This window comes from Bidens hawaiensis, unplaced genomic scaffold (genome assembly GCF_021521415.1).
Source record: "Bidens hawaiensis isolate Kalapana, Puna unplaced genomic scaffold, B.hawaiensis_p1.1 tig00008951_1, whole genome shotgun sequence".
Lineage (NCBI taxonomy): Eukaryota > Viridiplantae > Streptophyta > Magnoliopsida > Asterales > Asteraceae > Bidens > Bidens hawaiensis.
The window spans coordinates 69,159-86,312 of record NW_027491653.1 but is presented as its reverse complement, the minus strand read 5'-3'; the positions used below and the strand labels follow the sequence as shown (position 1 = coordinate 86,312).

The 17,154-nt window shown below is 36.7% G+C and overlaps 2 protein-coding genes and 2 non-coding genes across 4 annotated transcripts; all 4 read right to left on the bottom strand.

Moving 5' to 3' along the window:
- Nucleotides 1-431: 431 nt before the first annotated feature.
- On the bottom strand, nucleotides 432-3,580 carry LOC143530614 (MLO-like protein 5). The gene is made up of 13 exons (XM_077026101.1): nucleotides 3,359-3,580; nucleotides 3,148-3,264; nucleotides 2,994-3,051; nucleotides 2,814-2,902; nucleotides 2,639-2,713; nucleotides 2,474-2,562; nucleotides 2,319-2,368; nucleotides 2,172-2,212; nucleotides 1,886-2,059; nucleotides 1,277-1,312; nucleotides 1,119-1,186; nucleotides 936-996; nucleotides 432-812 (listed from the first exon to the last, which is right to left on the bottom strand). The coding sequence occupies exons 1-13, from the start codon at nucleotides 3,578-3,580 to the stop codon at nucleotides 522-524; spliced, it is 1,371 nt and encodes a 456-aa protein (XP_076882216.1). The 3' UTR covers nucleotides 432-521.
- A 5,260-nt stretch (nucleotides 3,581-8,840) lies between these two features.
- Nucleotides 8,841-8,912, bottom strand: TRNAD-GUC (transfer RNA aspartic acid (anticodon GUC)). The gene has a single exon. It is a non-coding gene; the product is annotated as a tRNA-Asp (tRNA).
- A 2,649-nt stretch (nucleotides 8,913-11,561) lies between these two features.
- On the bottom strand, nucleotides 11,562-11,633 carry TRNAD-GUC (transfer RNA aspartic acid (anticodon GUC)). The gene has a single exon. It is a non-coding gene; the product is annotated as a tRNA-Asp (tRNA).
- A 611-nt stretch (nucleotides 11,634-12,244) lies between these two features.
- On the bottom strand, nucleotides 12,245-16,869 carry LOC143530612 (protein S-acyltransferase 21-like). Its single transcript, XM_077026099.1, has 10 exons — nucleotides 16,585-16,869; nucleotides 15,902-16,015; nucleotides 15,715-15,820; nucleotides 15,451-15,650; nucleotides 14,454-14,522; nucleotides 14,281-14,352; nucleotides 14,075-14,203; nucleotides 13,869-13,949; nucleotides 13,268-13,474; nucleotides 12,245-13,189 (listed from the first exon to the last, which is right to left on the bottom strand). The coding sequence occupies exons 1-10, from the start codon at nucleotides 16,627-16,629 to the stop codon at nucleotides 12,371-12,373; spliced, it is 1,842 nt and encodes a 613-aa protein (XP_076882214.1). The 5' UTR covers nucleotides 16,630-16,869; the 3' UTR covers nucleotides 12,245-12,370.
- Between the last annotated feature and the right edge of the window lie 285 nt (nucleotides 16,870-17,154).

Here is a 17,154-nt window from a genome sequence, read left to right as displayed (position 1 = left end):
GTGTTATAATATTAGTCCTAATTATAACAAGATTGATTATAAAAGTAATATTTGAACAAAGAAATAATAGAACAAAGAAAAGGTGAGAATGTGAATTTACGGGATGTAAATTACTCGTTAAAAATACATGGTATTTATAATACTAAAGTAACTATTTAGAAGCACTATTTAGGGGACAAACTTATATATAATAAAAAATTTTAGTTAAAAAAAAAATCTTTTTTTACTTCATTCAGAATAACTCTACACACGTTTGAACAACTTGAAATGTCCAAATTAGTTATGTCATCATAAAGAAAAACAAAGTGAATAATAGTTACATAGGAATGAAGAACAAGACCAAAATATGTACCATTTAACAAGTAAGAAACCAAATTGTTGGCAATGCAACTCTTTAAAACATAATCATAAATACTAACACCATTGGTTGTTTGATCATCATGATATTTACATCTTGCATCATCATATTCTAGTATTAGATTCATATTTAACAACAGATTCAAAGTAAGCTATTATATGGATCAGAGCAGATTCGGGGTTGACTTGTCTGACTTTTGTTTCTCTTTGTCTTTGTCTTGTGGAATGTCTACACTGGCTGTTATATGAGCCAACTGAGTAGGCGATTCGGTGCTAGTTGGTGCATCGCCGTGTGCTTGAGCATTTCCAGACGGAGAGTTTAGTTTTATACTTTTAGTAGGAAGATGACCAGATCGCCCTTTCGATTCTCTCCTTTTTGATGCATTTTTATGCCAATGCTTAAGAGCTTTTGATGTTTGATCATCAAATATTGACCTCTTCATCTTAGATCCCATCTATACACACACAAAAAAAAACATAAAATATTTTACAATGTAATAATCAGTTTTGTTCTAGTTATTAGAAACTACTTATTTTGTAACTTAAATAACTAGATAATCGTTAGCGGTTAGAAGTACCTGTGAAATAAGGGCATAGAGTGGAAGGATGCTGTAGGCACATAATATTTGAACAGCAAATCTGTTCATATTATAGAAGCAAAAACCATCAAAATCTTCAAGCTTGCAGTATTTTAATATATAAAATTTATAAAAAGTTGTAAATTTTTATTTTTTGAAAAAATAATCAGCTAGCAAACTTACCCGATTAAAACTCTACAATATTGAAGAAGAGGTTTGTCATGAAAGCAAGAGGTGAGTCCAAACTCGTACTGTAAGCAGATAACAAAGCATTATAAAGGCGATAAAGTGCGGGTGCATGTGTGTTTTTGTGTAAAATAAAAAGAAAGAAATATTGTTACCCATATCCAGAAGAAGTGTGTTATCTCAAATGAGTTCTGAAAGAAAAAAAAAAATCAGAATTCATAATGGGTCGGTAACAGATCAAAACGAGTGCTTTTTTGTACGGGTTGGATTGAACCGGAATACTTTTTCGTCCAAATATTTTAGTTGTTTGTCAATGTAGTAAGTGTGTGAAATATGACTACAAAAGTTATATTATTTTAAGTTATAATCTTGTAATTTCTTAAGTAAGATTATTCAGAAGTCTCTCTGCAATAAAATGCAAATTTTGACCGATTTGACTTTATTTTAAGCATTTTTTATTTTTTGTAAATTCAGTTGATGTGCCAGATATATACCAGTAAGTATTTTATTCTGTAATACCTGTTTTTTTGTTTTGTTTTTTTTTTTTTTTTTGAAATTTAACCAGTTAGAAATAAAACATAACTCAAACCGACACATTCATTAGTGAATGAGTCATAGTTGGCCTTTCTAGTTCTAGTCACAAGGGTTGTAACTTGTAAGTTTTAACCCAACTAAATATATTAAAAATGCTGGGATTTAAATAATAAGCATATGATATGTAACAACTATTATAACTGAAAACTTGGTAAATTAATTATTAATACCATGAAGAGTGTGAGCTGAATAAGATAAAGAATAAGTGAGGGATCCAGAAACCAAAAATGTTTATCAGTGGCTTGCACAAGTGGTATTCCTTGTACAACTGCATGCCTTTCTTGTATTTCAATTGCCATTTGTGCTATAATTGCTTGAAGCTTTGTTCCAACTGCTAATATTAACTTTACCCACAATAAACGGTTAGTTGCCTACCCTTCTATCATCATAACAAATTATGTAAAAAAAATATAATATATTTTTATCCATTTTGTTAAGAAATGAAGAAATCCTTACGACAACGGGAAATAGAGATAGCCAAATCATAGCGTGAGTTCCTGCGACATCGACAGTTATATATTGATGAGTGTTCGGTTGATGAAGAGTCAAACCGGTCAAATGGGAAGTACAAACAAGATATCAATTGGAAACATAAAACTTAACCTTCAACATTGGCAAACAGATAAAGGACCGCAGTAGACCATAAAAGCGGGCTGAAAGTGTCATAAAAATGCAAAAATGGATTAATATTCAAAGGGCTAAATAAAGTTTAAATAACTTACAACAAGCAAAACAATAAGAGCAGTATGCATAATTACCTGATTCCCACAATTATTTTAAAATCATCTTCGAGTGATCGTTTGATATATTTTTGAAAGTTAAACTGACTGCCTGGAGCTAAATGAACCTGTGTACGAAAATTATAAGAAAGACAACGGAGAAAGAGTTGACCAACCCATAAAAAATTGTCTTGTAGAACTCACAGAGATGAATCCGTGGCGCATGGTAAAATAATCTGATCTACCAACAGCAGTAAAGAATTGCCTAAAGAAGCAAATCTGAAACAAATGGTTTGTTAATTATTATTCGTAAATCTGATGAACACAAAAGAAGAAGAAAAATAAACGCATTATAAAACAAGCAATATAGCTTCCTTACAATGTAGAAGAATACTGGCAATCCAGTCAATTTAGTAGCATGGCCTTTAACAAAAGATGTTTCTTTTGTAAGCCGAAACTTAGAAGGATCTGCAAATGATAATAACAAAGAAAAATATCATTAAATTAAAATCATGTGTTTGTAAACATTTATTAAGTTTTTGCTGTGGAAATAACGAACCATGAGCGGATGCTTGCTGCAACAAGATATCTTTTTCCCAAACTTTCCATTCGCGTATCTGCATCAAAGAGGTAAGTAGGCTCTAACATTTAAATCATTTCTCTTATTACATATATTTGTTAAATTGTATTTATATAATTATTTAAAACGTCACCTTTGCTCTCCCAACTATCATGGTAAGTGCACTATAAATAACATGAAAGACTGCCAAGAAGAAAATGAATATGTGCAGTTGATGCAATCCAGTAACGGTTATAAGCGCCTCATATCCCTAGTTAAATTAACCATAAGATTATAATCCTTGATTACAAGCAAAGTATACTGTTAAAAATAAATAATAATAATAATAATAATAATAATCTTACAGGCTTGCATTCTTTCGGTGGGTCGTCTGCTAAACGTCTACGAGCATACCAAAAAAGCTTGCGACGGCCGCCTGCATCGTCCGTGTCATCATCAAGTGGTTCTTTACCATCGGGTTGTTTCTTGCAAGGCAAGAAATCTTTTGTAAGAACCTTAGAAACACAAATGGCAGCAATGTAGTTCTGACAAAATGTCATAAGCAGAGATATAAATCCAAGGATCATCAATTCTGCATAAAATATAATCAAATGAGCACATCAGTACTGTAGGGGTATGGTACTAAACCCGGTTTTACGACCCTAAATTTATTATGTTTGGCTTATTTTATTATATGGACTAATACAATGTTATTGGGCTGAGGGGGTTTTGTGGAGGTAACCCTAACTGGGCTAGGCCCATTAGGGTACCATGATGGTGGCCATGAGGCTCCCTATATAAGGAGGTCTCCACCTCCTTATTAGGGGTTGGTCATTCTCAATAAGAGCCACCACCATATTTTTGTGTCTGTGAACAAGAGATCCTGGAGATTTCTTAGCGGTCACCTCCACTCCCCCAAAAAGTCATTGCAGATCCCAACCAGCCGGAGAAGAAGATCAAGACGTGGTTCGTTCATCTCGAAATCCGTGGAAACATCGTCATGGATCAGGTCAGATTCATTTCGTGCTTCGACATTGGCGCCATCCGTGGGACGGCAATGAACCACGCTTCGCTTCTCGTCTTGGCCCTCCGATCTGTTCATCAATATCTCGGGTCTACGGTCTCTTCTTTCAGATACGTTTCTATGGAAATTCAAAAATCCGTAGATCTAAAAAATACTTCCAGATCTGGAAATACACAGGAAGAAATACCACCGAACTTTTGGGGAAAACCCTTAGATCTGTGTTTTTTCTAAGTGAAATATACCAAATCTGTTATGATTTTTTCAGATCTGGGTTCGTTTGAGCAACAGTCACACTTCATATTCATAGATCTATAAATCCTATTAGATCTGTTGGTTTTACATAAAACCTACCTGATGTGGATATTCAAAATCTCTAGATCGTGCGCGCCACCGCGGATCAAAATCGCTCCCTGTGGATCAACTTCGGATTCCGCATGCGCGCTCCCGGCGATCACTCTACGCCACAGCGGGCCGCATGCGTGCTCCCGGCGATCACTCTACGCCACAGCGGGTCACATGCGCGCTCCCGGCGATCACTCTACACCACAGCGGGCCTCATGCGCGCTCCCGGCGATCACTCTACGCCACAGCGGGCCGCATGCGCGCTCCCGGCGATCACTCTACGCCACAGCGGGCCGCATGCGCGCTCCCGGCGATCACTCTACGCCACAGCGGGTCGCATACGCGCTCCCGGCGATCACTACACGCCACAGCGGGCCGCATGCGCGCTCTCGGCGATCACTCTACGCCACAGCGGGTCGCATGCGCGCCCCCGGCGATCACTCTACGCCACAGCGGATCGCATGCGCGCTCCCGGCGATTACTCTACGCCACAGCTCACGCATATCACATGCTCATGAAGACAGCCAAAACCTATGCTCGTGGCGCATATCACATGCTCACGCATCACGCATGCTCACGCGTATCACGTATGCTCACGCATACCACATATGCTCACGCATCACGTATGCTCACGCATCACGTATGCTCACGCATATCACATGCTCACGCATACCACATATGCTCACGCATCACGTATGCTCACGCATCATGCACGCTCACGCACCACATCTGCGCATGAGAGTAAAGGAGACATTGCGCAGGCCGCGCGTAAGCGACATAACAAATGAACAGTCTAATCCAAATCAGGATAAGAACAACCATGATTGTACTCATATGGCTACGCGCCATACTTAAAGGCTGGGAATCCTCATAATATCGCATATGGCTACGCGCCATACTTAAAGGTTGGGAATCCTCATAATATCCCATATGGCTACGCGCCATAATTAAAGGTTGGGAATCCTCATAATATCCCATATGGCTACGCGCCATACTTAAAGGTTGGGAATCCTCATAATATCCCATATGGCTACGCGCCATACTTAAAGGTTGGGAATCCTCATAATATTACTTAAAGGTTGGGAATCCTCATAATATCCCATATGGCTACGCGCCATACTTAAAGGTTGGGAATCCTCATAATATCCCATATGGCTACGCGCCAAACTTAAATGTTGGGAATCCTCATAAACCCATAGGCCACGCGCCAAGCTTAAAGGTTGGGCACACCTCATAATTTGCCCGAGGATGGGAACCATGCAATACATCTACTTTTAGTTGACATGTTTTTGCAGGTTCGGCTACGAGCCGCACAAACACCTATGACATCATTATTATTATCTGGCCACTTGTGCCTCCATTATTATTTTGAAAACAGGTCGGGATATTCATCCTGCGCGGAGGAGGCCCTTGTGGGCCAGTCATTATCATCATTTTATAGATCCGTAAGTCGCCTCGCGCGCAGGCTTCATTATTTTTACAGCTCGTAAGTCGCCTCACGCGCGCAAGCTTTTATTATTCTTATAGCTTGTAAGACGCCACGCGCGCAGGCTTCATTATTCTCATAGGTCCGTAAGTCGCCTCGCGCGCAGGCTTCATTATTTTTACAGCTCGTAAGACGCCTCACGCGCGCAAGCTTTATTATTCATATAGCTCGTAAGACGCCTCGCGCGCAAGCTTTTATTATTCTTATAGCTCGTAAGACGCCTCGCGCGCAAGCTTTTATTATTCTTTTAGCTCGTAAGACGCCTCGCGCGCAAGCTTTTATTATTCTTATAGCTCGTAAGACGCCACGCGCGCAGGCTTCATTATTCTCATAGATCCGTAAGTCGCCTCGCGCGCAGGCTTCATTATTTTTACAGCTCGTAAGACGCCTCACGCGTGCAAGCTTTATTATTCATATAGCCCGTAAGACGCCACGCGCGCAGGCTTCATTATTCTCATAGATCCGTAAGTCGCCTCGCGCGCAGGCTTCATTATTTTTACAGCTCGTAAGACGCCTCACGCGCGCAAGCTTTATTATTCATATAGCTCGTAAGTCGCCTCACGCGCGCAAGCTTTATTATTCTTATAGCTCGTAAGTCGCCTCGCGTGCAACCTTTTATTATTCTCATAGCTCATAAGTCGCCTCGCGCGCAAGCTTTATTATTCTCATAGCTCGTAAGTCGCCTCGCGCGCAGGCTTTTATTATTCGGCGTGCTATATCTTATTCATGCTAGTGCACCATCATTATCACAAAAACCACAACACGTCACCATCATGAAGAAAACCTCCCAAAACTCAAAGACAATAAAGATAAGGCCGAAGAAAAGGGAAAAATCCGCCTCACGCCCTAACATACTTCATAAAGTCCAGCGCTCCACCTAAACGCTTGCGCGCCCAGGAGCAACGCTGGACTTGGGGGGGCTTGTAGGGGTATGGTACTAAACCCGGTTTTACGACCCTAAATTTATTATGTTTGGTTTATTTTATTATATGGACTAATACAATGTTATTGGGCTGAGGAGGTTTTGTGGAGGTAACCCTAACTGGGCTAGGCCCATTAGGGTACCATGATGGTGGCCATGAGGCTCCCTATATAAGGAGGTCTCCACCTCCTTATTAGATTGAAACTGTTGAAACGTTGATGCAACGAAAAAATGAAGGAAGTTTACTAGCATGGGAAATGTCGGCCGGAGAGAAGTGGGCCGGAGAGCTGGATTGCCGGAGAGCTGGATTCACGGCCGCGTCGGCCGGAGAGAAGTGTGAATCACACAATCGGGGGCGGCGGGGCAATATGCAGATATGAAATTGAAACTGGATGTAGGTTTTTAATATATATATATATATATATATTATTTATATTTATATATATATATATATTATATCGGGGCGGGGCGGGGCGGGGGTACCTGAACCCAAACCCGAACCCGAACCCGAAACAATCCCCGAAACAATCTCCGAAACCCGACCCGAAACCGAAAAAACAAAACCCGACCCGACCCGAAATAAGCCGGTTTTCGGGTTTCCCCGTCGGATTCGGGGATTTTTGCCATCCCTATTATTAGGGGTTGGTCATTCTCAATAAGAGCCACCACCATATTTTTGTGTCTGTGAACAAGAGATCCTGGAGATTTCTTAGCGGTCACCTCCACTCCCCCAAAAAGTCATTGCAGATCCCAACCAACCGGAGAAGAAGATCAAGACGTGGTTCGTTCATCTCGAAATCCGTGGAAACATCGTCATGGATCAGGTCAGATTCATTTCGTGCTTCGACAAGTACAGAACCTATCATGTTAAGGGTATTTTGGTAATTTCACATGCACTTAACAGAAAAGGTTAACCTTCATCCATTAACCAACAACTTTACGTCTGTGCAAACAGTTGGTCTAAAGTTGCAATATGTCCCAAACTACAGGGACCATGCTTGTAATTAATTATAAATTTTTTGTTAATAAAACGACGTAGGACATTGTAAATATTTGGTTACACGTTTAACATCTAACCCGCAGACCAAATTGACCCGTTTCATTTGTTGCCAAGTATTTTTCACATTTGACCTGTTTGGCCCGTTATGCGTCAAATACAAACTGAATTAACCCATTTCCATATAAACTTCACCTCCTTTTTTACCTCAAATTGATCATTTTTATATATTATTGATCCGTATAAGTAAAAAAAACAAACCGAATTAACCCATTTCCATGTAAAAGGGTAAACCGCCCCGCTTAATTTAATATTCAGATCGACATGCTTATTCTTTACCTGTTTTGATCTTCTCCAATGCTTCAAGCAGCCCAACTTTATGCCTATGCTTTAAATACTGAAACAAAACAAATATAAAATAAATGCATGTCAACACAAGATCCATAATATGCAATGAAGAAATTAATAAAAATATGTTTGTCTATCTATACATACATGACCAACATGATGCAGCATCATTTCCAATATTATTGAAATAACAACAATGATTGCACAAACCATAGCCACGGACCACGTGGCGGTCTCGTCTAACCCTCGTCCACTTCCCATTTAAACCTTAAGAAAATGTTACAACCAAAATGTTTGTTTGTTGAAAAAAGATCAAAATAGCTTTCTCTGAAACATGATATAACAATCCATAATAACATAAAGCAGATATTGAAAGAGGGTGGATGGGTTCCAAGATGATGAAATGAAAAGTTATGTTTGTTGGTGGTCCTGACAGACAGAAATGGACCAGTTGTGTACGGATGGATGATACAAATGTATGATTTTGTGAGTCAAATTGTTGGAAAAACATGTTTTTGATAAGTTACTAATTATTTCAAAGATTCTAACGCCCTCAAAAAAACCAATTAAGCAGAGTGTTAATAGGGAATTCTGTTATATGACTACAAATATTGGCCACTAGTTATGTTTAAGGCATTCATATTATCACACCCCACACCCCCCTCAGCTAACAAAAAAATATAACAACAAAATAAGTTTAATGGTTTTAAACAAAAATGATTTATAAACGCCGTTACCGGGGATCAAACCCGGGTCACCCGCGTGACAGGCGGGGATACTTACCACTATACTACAACGACTTGATGTTGTTAATTTTTTGTAATTTTTATTTCAATAATAACTATTGAACCGGTTTAGGCTTTTCATCATGTTTCTTTTGTGTTTGTTTAGAAATATTAACAAATGAGCATAAACGAGCACGTTCATTTTCTTAACGAACAACCATGAACAAGAAAATTTGTTTGCTTTCAAATTCATTTATGTATGGTAATTAAATTAAAGTGTTTCTTTATTTATTTTTGTTATACGTAGGTGGCCCTTAAGAGGCCTAACTGAAGTCTAGGGATCATATGAGCACCACCCCTCGAAGGTTAAATTGGTCTTTTTTTTAGCACAAACTTAAGACTTTTCAGTTTCTTAAAGAGTCTACTGTTTTAAGGTGTGTTTGGACTTTGGATGTGCGTTTAAGTTGATGATCACTGTCGCTTATTCATATGCGCAAAAGGAACCAGTTATGATTCTGATTTTCAAACTTTTTAAGTTATCATATCTTAAGAATTGATCATTAAGAATTGTTCTAAGAAAACAAACAACTGAAACAAATGCAAGTTTACCTATCTTGAATTTAAGCGCCTCACAATAATAATAATAATAATAATAATAATAATAATAAATGCACATCCAAACACCCCATTTCTATACACCCTGCATTGAACACATTTTCACACCTTCCAAAAGCAACCATGGACTCATCAAAGAAGTTGGTTGTGGCATTTTGTCGAAAACTTTATGGATATCCAAAAACACCCCATTGATCTTTATGAGATAATTGTGTCATTAGAATTCTTAACATTTGAAGTTTTAACTTACATATCATGAGTCATGATTATTAGTTTCTCCGTCATCTCTGTATAGTGCATCATTTGTAGACTTGAAAAATAAAAGGAATCTTTGGCCGCTTAAAAACATATCCAAAAAGGTTGATGATGTTTTACCGGTGACAAAACTAAAGTTTTTGTCTTTAATATGTTTTTCACAACTCTCTTCATGTGGTTAAACTTTCTATGATAAGTTTAGATACCTTCTGCTTATACATCTTATTCTGTTAGTAAAAAAGTGGTTCTATCAAAGCAGCACAATGGTTGGATGCCATTTTTGATGAACGCACACTATGGTTATAACAAATAACAACCGATGGTGGTTGATGGAGATATACAACATCTTTCAAACAAAATAAATACGGTACCCACCCTCGTTCTCTATAGAATGTCATTTCCGCACTCGTTTTCTATTGGTTTAAATCCACCCCGCGCATCTCGACTGTTTAAATTCATTTGCATTACCTAAAACAAAATAAAAAGGAAAAAAAGTATAATAATTGTCTTGAAAGATACATGGACTATACCTGAAATTAGCTAGATAACCTTGGACAGGCTCGGTCAACACGATTTTGAATGCACTACAGGTTGCATGACGCAGCTGCAAACAAACAAACCATGTAATAGTTTTGAAATGTTGTTCCATCTTTTTAATAAAAATGTGCAACTGGATATGCAATAGGTTGACGAACTTGACTTGGGGCTTGCTACAGATTCCAATCCAGGAATAGGTGCACCACCATGTCTCCCAAACTACAATTTTTTACAAACAAAGTTAAAATACATCAAGAGGTTAAACACTTCTCAGCACACAACAAATAACAATAGACACTAAAATTTAAGACTTTATCTTAGTATTGTATGCACCCCATGCATATAGGAATTGCCATAGGAACCATAAAAGATTAAAATTTAACAAGAAACTATGAAAACAAGGGTTTAATTATAGGTACCGCATATTTGCATATGGCTACACTTATGTCTTATGATACATTTACATACACATAGGTACCATATAAGAAAAACATATATACAAGATTACACATACATACATACACCTACATGGTGTCCCACATACATTCCATTCCCAACCCAATCACATGTGTGGACTAATAGTAACCAACATGAAATAGCGACCCAAAACCAACCTGTTCACCAACAAATAACCCTTAACTCACTGCTCCAATAAGTTTGCTTTCCATATGATGTCATAAAAAGGCATCAAATAAAAAATACAACTAAAAAACCACAACTTGATACTTCAACAAATGACATCCTTCGCAACTTTATAAGTAATATCACACTTGCACATTGTAAGTTTTTAATATTCGACATAACCTGAATCGACCTGTTTGTAAACGATGGGTATTTGATTGTTAAAAAGTATTGAGTTAATAACTGTATTCTCATTGTTCTAGTTTTTTTCCTAAACAAATTATATGTGCAGAAAAGAAGTAATTTTCATTCAAAAAAAAATGTTTCCAAGGAAATCCATAGTTGAACTTAGAAAATATTGTGAAAAGGAACTCTTTACCCGTACTTGACTATTCCTATTTTTGAAACCCACAAATTCCAAATTGGACATTATAAGAATCTCAAATCCGAAAGGGTATCTTAAAAAAAAACTTTATATTGAGAAGCTTTCAAAAAAATAATAATAATTTTCTACCACACTTCAACGGATGTTGCTTGCAGAAATGAGTTGAGTTTCAGTGAAATATTTTATATGTAATATAGATTTAGATAACAGCTCGTCCAAATTACCAAAGGAAATATCAATTAGATGAAAATGTGTTTAATAAGCAAAAAGAGGAAAGATTGTGTTTAATAAGCAAAAACAGTTATTATGAACGCCGTTGCCGGGGATCGAACCCGGGTCACCCGCGTGACAGGCGGGAATACTTACCACTATACTACAACGACTTCTTGTTCTTTAAAATCTGTTTTTTTATTAAATAACAAAAACATTAACCAAACAACCTAATTCATTACTTTAATAAAGAAAATAAGCAAAAACTATTTGTTTATTTTGTTAAAACGAAAGAACATTAACAAATGTCCTGTTCATTTATGCTCACTCATTAATCATTTAGGGATTTTAAAGCCGTTCATTTAGGCACATCACCTTATATGCAGATTTATTCACTCAGATCTCAAAACAAGTTTGATTTTCAGCCCATTCGTGTTAATTCCTAACTAGTTCATTTTTGTACATTTGTGTTTGTTCATATTTGATTGTGTTCACTTACAACATTTACAAACGAATATGAAATCTCTTTGTTCATTAGTTAAAACATACATAATGACGTCCCCTTCGATCGTTCATGTATCACTAATTGGAACCAATTTGATTAAGATTTTAAAAACAGTTTGTTTAGGCTCATCAACATGTTCATTTTCTTAACAAACAACCAGCGGTCGGGCTAAGCATTCATGTTCGTTGTTTATTTTGTTGTTTATTCGGTTAAAGTTAAATGCACGAATATGAATACATCCTCTCTAATTAACATGACTGATATAAGAAAGATCATATACACTCATAACTGAACAAATGCTTGCAATGAATGAAACCAAAAGTGGTCTTTACAAAAATGTTGCAACACAGTAAATAAATACTAAAACATGGTCCCACCAAAATCAAATTCAGTACAAGGATCTCATTACAACCTAGGAGGCTGGTTTTGCTCACTTGGAACAAACACCGGCAACTGCCCACCTCTCTGCAACCTCCCTTGCTGATAATAACTAACCGCAGTTGACCCCCTTTGACCACCACCCACAAGGGGCCCACCAAAGAATATTGACTGACCCGTGTAAGTCAACTCCGTGCCCGACGCCTGAGAAGTTGACCCACCACCCACACTTCTCGCAGTTGAAGCTGATACAAACCGACCCGCTTCTTGATCCCAGTACACTGAGGTCGATCTTGTACTTTCACCAACACCAAAATTGTTTCTGCAAGGGCCAGGTGCGGCGGGCCCATGTTGGACCGTTGTGGGCTCGTTTTTACTCGACCAGGGTGATTGATTCGCTGAAGAATTGTACACGGGGTTAAAATGGTCTCGCCCTTGTAATGGGCCTGGGCCCATTGGGCCCGGGCTGCTCATGTTACTAACACTATGATTGCAAGTTTCAGTATCTTCACGGCTGGCCCGACTAGGTGGATACGAGCTTTTGGAGTGGGTTCGTTTGTGATGAGATGTGCTACACGGGCTGCTTATGATGCTCACGTTGCTGCTAGATAAACGGTCAGGATCGTTCGGGTTGTTTCTGGAGCCCAATGGGCGAAGAACAGAGGATTCGGCTCGGGCTTTTGCGCCTGCTTTAATCGCTTCGTTTGAATCGAGTTTTGCAAGCTTCCATGCACTTATTCTCACAGGGCGTTGTGGTATTTTCTTACCGTTGTCGGGAACTTCGACCGCATCGGGGTCGATTGTGGAGGGTAGGCGACCGGGTTCTAAATGTGGGATGACCTCGTCCTGATATCATAATGTTATTAATAATTGTTTGATTAAATAAAGAAATGCCTTGAGTTTATCATAATATTTTATAAATACCTGTTGGTCCATGAAGATTCTGGGAGGGGTGCACCAAGCGCCTTTGTGTTGTAAACTCAAGCCGTGTGAGCTTCGGTTACTAATGCCAGTTACAGCAGAGCTTGTGGGTGAAGATTGCAGGCTTTGTTGGTCCATCCTGTCTATTGATGGGCCCGGTGGTTCGCTTTGGGTCCTCATTGCAACTACATACTCATATGTGGTAATGCCCTGCATCAAATATGGATAAATTGTGCCTATGTTAGAAAAGAAACTCATTTAAACTAATTTTATATGTAAACTGAGGATGTGGCAATGTTTAATCACATGTCATTCACCCTGCCACATCATTTGTTACATATCAAAACAATGTCTGTGAAAAAAATTAGAGAGAAATTAATTGTTAGTTTGGGAAAATGAATTTCTTGAATATAATTATTAAATGTCAAATCACAAATGGCATATGCATAAATTTATGAGTCACATACTATACAAAAAAAATTTATGAAAGTAAATTACATTTTGGTGCAACTCTACAATCACACACACAAAACTATGAATACATATATATACATACATACATATACATATATATATATATATATAGAGAGAGAGAGAGAGAGACCTTTCGTATGAGGATTATGTGAAAGAAAAAGAGCTCTCCTAGTGGAATTGTGGCCAGAAGGGAAACAGCCGTACAAATCGCCTGTGTACACAAAAATGTCAAATCCTATGCCGTTTCACTTAACAGTAACATGTGTACTTTTAATGCATACAAAATCAATTTAATAAAAAAGCATTAGATTATTATTGAAAAAGAAAGATACATACCACGACAGTTGCAAATGGTGGTCTACTAAAGCCGTCTCCAAGTCTATCAGCAATCTGATTTTCTGTAGCTTTTTTATCAACAAAACATCTAACAAGAACCGCAATCCCGACCCCACACTCAAAAGTAAGCTGGCATCAAAATATAATATAATATTTTTATAAACATTCTTGCAAACAAAATCAAAATTTCTTATTAAATAACATACCCAAACAAGGCTTACAGCCATCAAGCACACAAATGTGAAGTAATTTTTCCTCCCAACACAATTGTTCAACCACTACATAAGAAATTAAATAATAATAATGACATATAATTAGAATAATAAAAGGTTACAAAAATAGTCCTTGCACTTTTCTTTTCATCATAATTGAACCTTACCCGACAATGATGATCAAATCCATCAACACATTTATCACAACTTCTGCAGTGTTTGCTATATTTTCGCACCTATAAGATAATAAAAATAAGATTAATGATAATATATATACCAATAACTTTATAAAATTATTCACAAAATTAATACGAGGTTCATAGGCTTGTAAACGAACCGAGCGAACATGGGCGGGCATGTTCGTGTTTGTTCGTTTAACTTTAACCGAACAAACGATCGAACACGAACAACTAAACAAACAACGCTTTGTTGTTCGTATTCGTTCGTTAGGAAAATAAACATGTCTGTGTTCGTTTGTTAGGAAAATAAACATGTCTGTGTTCGTTTGTTAGGAAACGTGTTCGTTTATGTTCGTTCGTTAACAATATAAACGGACGTTTCATGGCCGTAAACAAAAGAACATAACTGTGTATAGATGAACGAACATAACCAAGCTAAAACCAATTAAAAGTAAATGTGGACGATGTATTGGGCTTATAAAAGTTACTAAAACTAGCCTAAATGCAATGAGCCTATAAAATGTAAATAAATATATTAATGAACGTAAACAAATATAAAGTAAAGAACATAAACGAACGCAAACTAATACATAAATTTAGGTGAACGAACGTTCACAAACATAAATGAAAGAACAAGACATGTGTTCATGTTCGTTCGTTTAACATAAACCTTTTGTTCATGTTCATTCGTGTACTATATAAACAAACTTTCTGCGGAACAATTCATTGAAAATGGCATTTAAAATACTTCACTGCATTTACCTATATCATAGCACATTAAAAAAAATTAGTCAACTCTTTATCTTACTTAGCATGGAATAGATAAACATGACATTTTTAATGTTTTGAGTGAATAACTATTGCACCATTGCAGTATAGAATTCAAACTATATATATGAAAGTTTGAACTTTTAGAAGGATATATATAAAACTAACGCATAAAATAAATAATTTAAAAGAAACAAAACTATTAAAATGAAAGTACCTCTGCATTGCACAATGTGCAGAATAAAGCTTCTTCTTCAAATCCTTGTTGCATATCTTCATCATTTCTACAATCTTCTATAACAATACATCCACAAAAAAATCCCCAAAATTTTGAACAGCAACCAGAGCTACTATCATCATATATTCCACCATTTTGAAAATCCGTCTTGCTCGGTTCTCCCACAGAAGATCCGTTTCCTGGTATACAAACACACACACATTACACTTTGGTTTCAAGATTTTTATAAATTTACTGTTTTACCATTATGTGATCTATAAGGTGAAGCTCTCTCTGGTTCAATCAATATTTCAGGATCAGCAGGATCAATAGCTGTGCATCTTACGTAAAGAATGAATACACATAAAGCCTGAAACATAATATAACTATTAGAAACAACCTACAATTTGACTAGACGTAAATAATAGTTGAAGGCCAACATGTCATTTACCAAGAAGGAATAGACACCAATGGCCACGTGTTCATAAATATCTTTTCCAAGAAAAGGTGAGAAAAATGCATAGAAGGCGACTGAAAGTAAGAAGTATACTGTAATGGCCACAACCTACAAAACACAAATTTATCAAATAAATCAGCTAATATTAAAGATAGTATAATTTTCATGATACAATTACAATCTTATTATAATATTTAAGTAACTTGGGTTGCCAATGTCGACTTCTGGTAAAGTCTAGATTTTTGTTTCCCGCCTCTCTCACTCCTATTAAATAATAATGATTTTAATCACTTCAATAAAATAATTATAAATCCAAAATTTATTCTAATATTTTATAAAAACTTATTAAATCATAAGAAGATTTCAGTTATACCTTATCTTAAAATATAACTTTATAATTCTTAAATCTTCATTATTTCCTATTTCATAGAAGCTACTGGTTTACAATAATACATTGGTTTCTAACCTACTAATCAAGTAAACCAAGTAAATATCTTACATTTTACTTGTATGAATGCCAAATGTAATGTTTCATAAAGTTATCACCTTTGATACAATATGATCACAAAAAGTGTTACTTCTACTAGTCAAAGATAGTCAAAATCCCATAAAACAACCCACATTACAATAAACAGCAAAAACAGATCAAAATCTCAACTTGAAGACAAAAACTGAACCTGAAAGGTATGTGCAGGTAGTTCCCATCCATGTCTTCTAGCCATGATTCACAACCAAATTCAAAACCCTAAACCCCCAAATTCAATCAAGATCACCATTGAGAAATTAGGGTTTGTGTGTGTGTGTGTGAGTGAATGTGGTATCAATTGGGGATTTTGTGAGTGTGTGATGAAGATAAACTGTGTGATCCACAAGAGCCCTAATTAATTAGCATTCGATTGATGAGTTGATTGCAGAGAAAGTTTAGTGGGAGTTGTGGACCAAGTGGGTATTTGTTATTGACTACTGAGTGAGTGGTTATTGAATAGAAATAGAATAGACTTTGATTTCATGCATCTTTATTATAAATAAATAAATGGAATACTACATCGAACAGGAATACTACATCGAACAGGAACCAATTTTGAAAGTTGTTTCAATCAGGTCACTGATACAAACTTTTGTTCCAATCAGGTCACTGATATAAACTTTTGTTCCAATCAGGTCTTTCATTTTTGTTTCAATCCTAGATATTTTACCTGGATAGCAGGTAATCTAGGTTTTTTTTTAATTTTTCAATGTTTTTACTT

What these genes read in the sequence shown, in the direction of transcription:
- LOC143530614 (XM_077026101.1), bottom strand. Translation starts at nt 3,580, where the DNA reads ATGATCCTTGGATTTATATCTCTGCTTATGACATTTTGTCAGAACTAC. An exon ending in TCTGTTTGCCAATGTTGAAG is followed by an intron (nt 2,213 to 2,318) that starts GTTAAGTTTTAT and finishes TCGATGTCGCAG; the next exon opens with GAACTCACGCTATGATTTGG. An exon ending in TCTATGCCCTTATTTCACAG is followed by an intron (nt 813 to 935) that starts GTACTTCTAACC and finishes GTGTGTGTATAG; the next exon opens with ATGGGATCTAAGATGAAGAG.
- LOC143530612 (XM_077026099.1), bottom strand. Translation starts at nt 16,629, where the DNA reads ATGGCTAGAAGACATGGATGGGAACTACCTGCACATACCTTTCAG. An exon ending in GATTTGATCATCATTGTCGG is followed by an intron (nt 14,353 to 14,453) that starts GTAAGGTTCAAT and finishes TTTCTTATGTAG; the next exon opens with TGGTTGAACAATTGTGTTGG. An exon ending in GAATCTTCATGGACCAACAG is followed by an intron (nt 13,190 to 13,267) that starts GTATTTATAAAA and finishes TTATGATATCAG; the next exon opens with GACGAGGTCATCCCACATTT.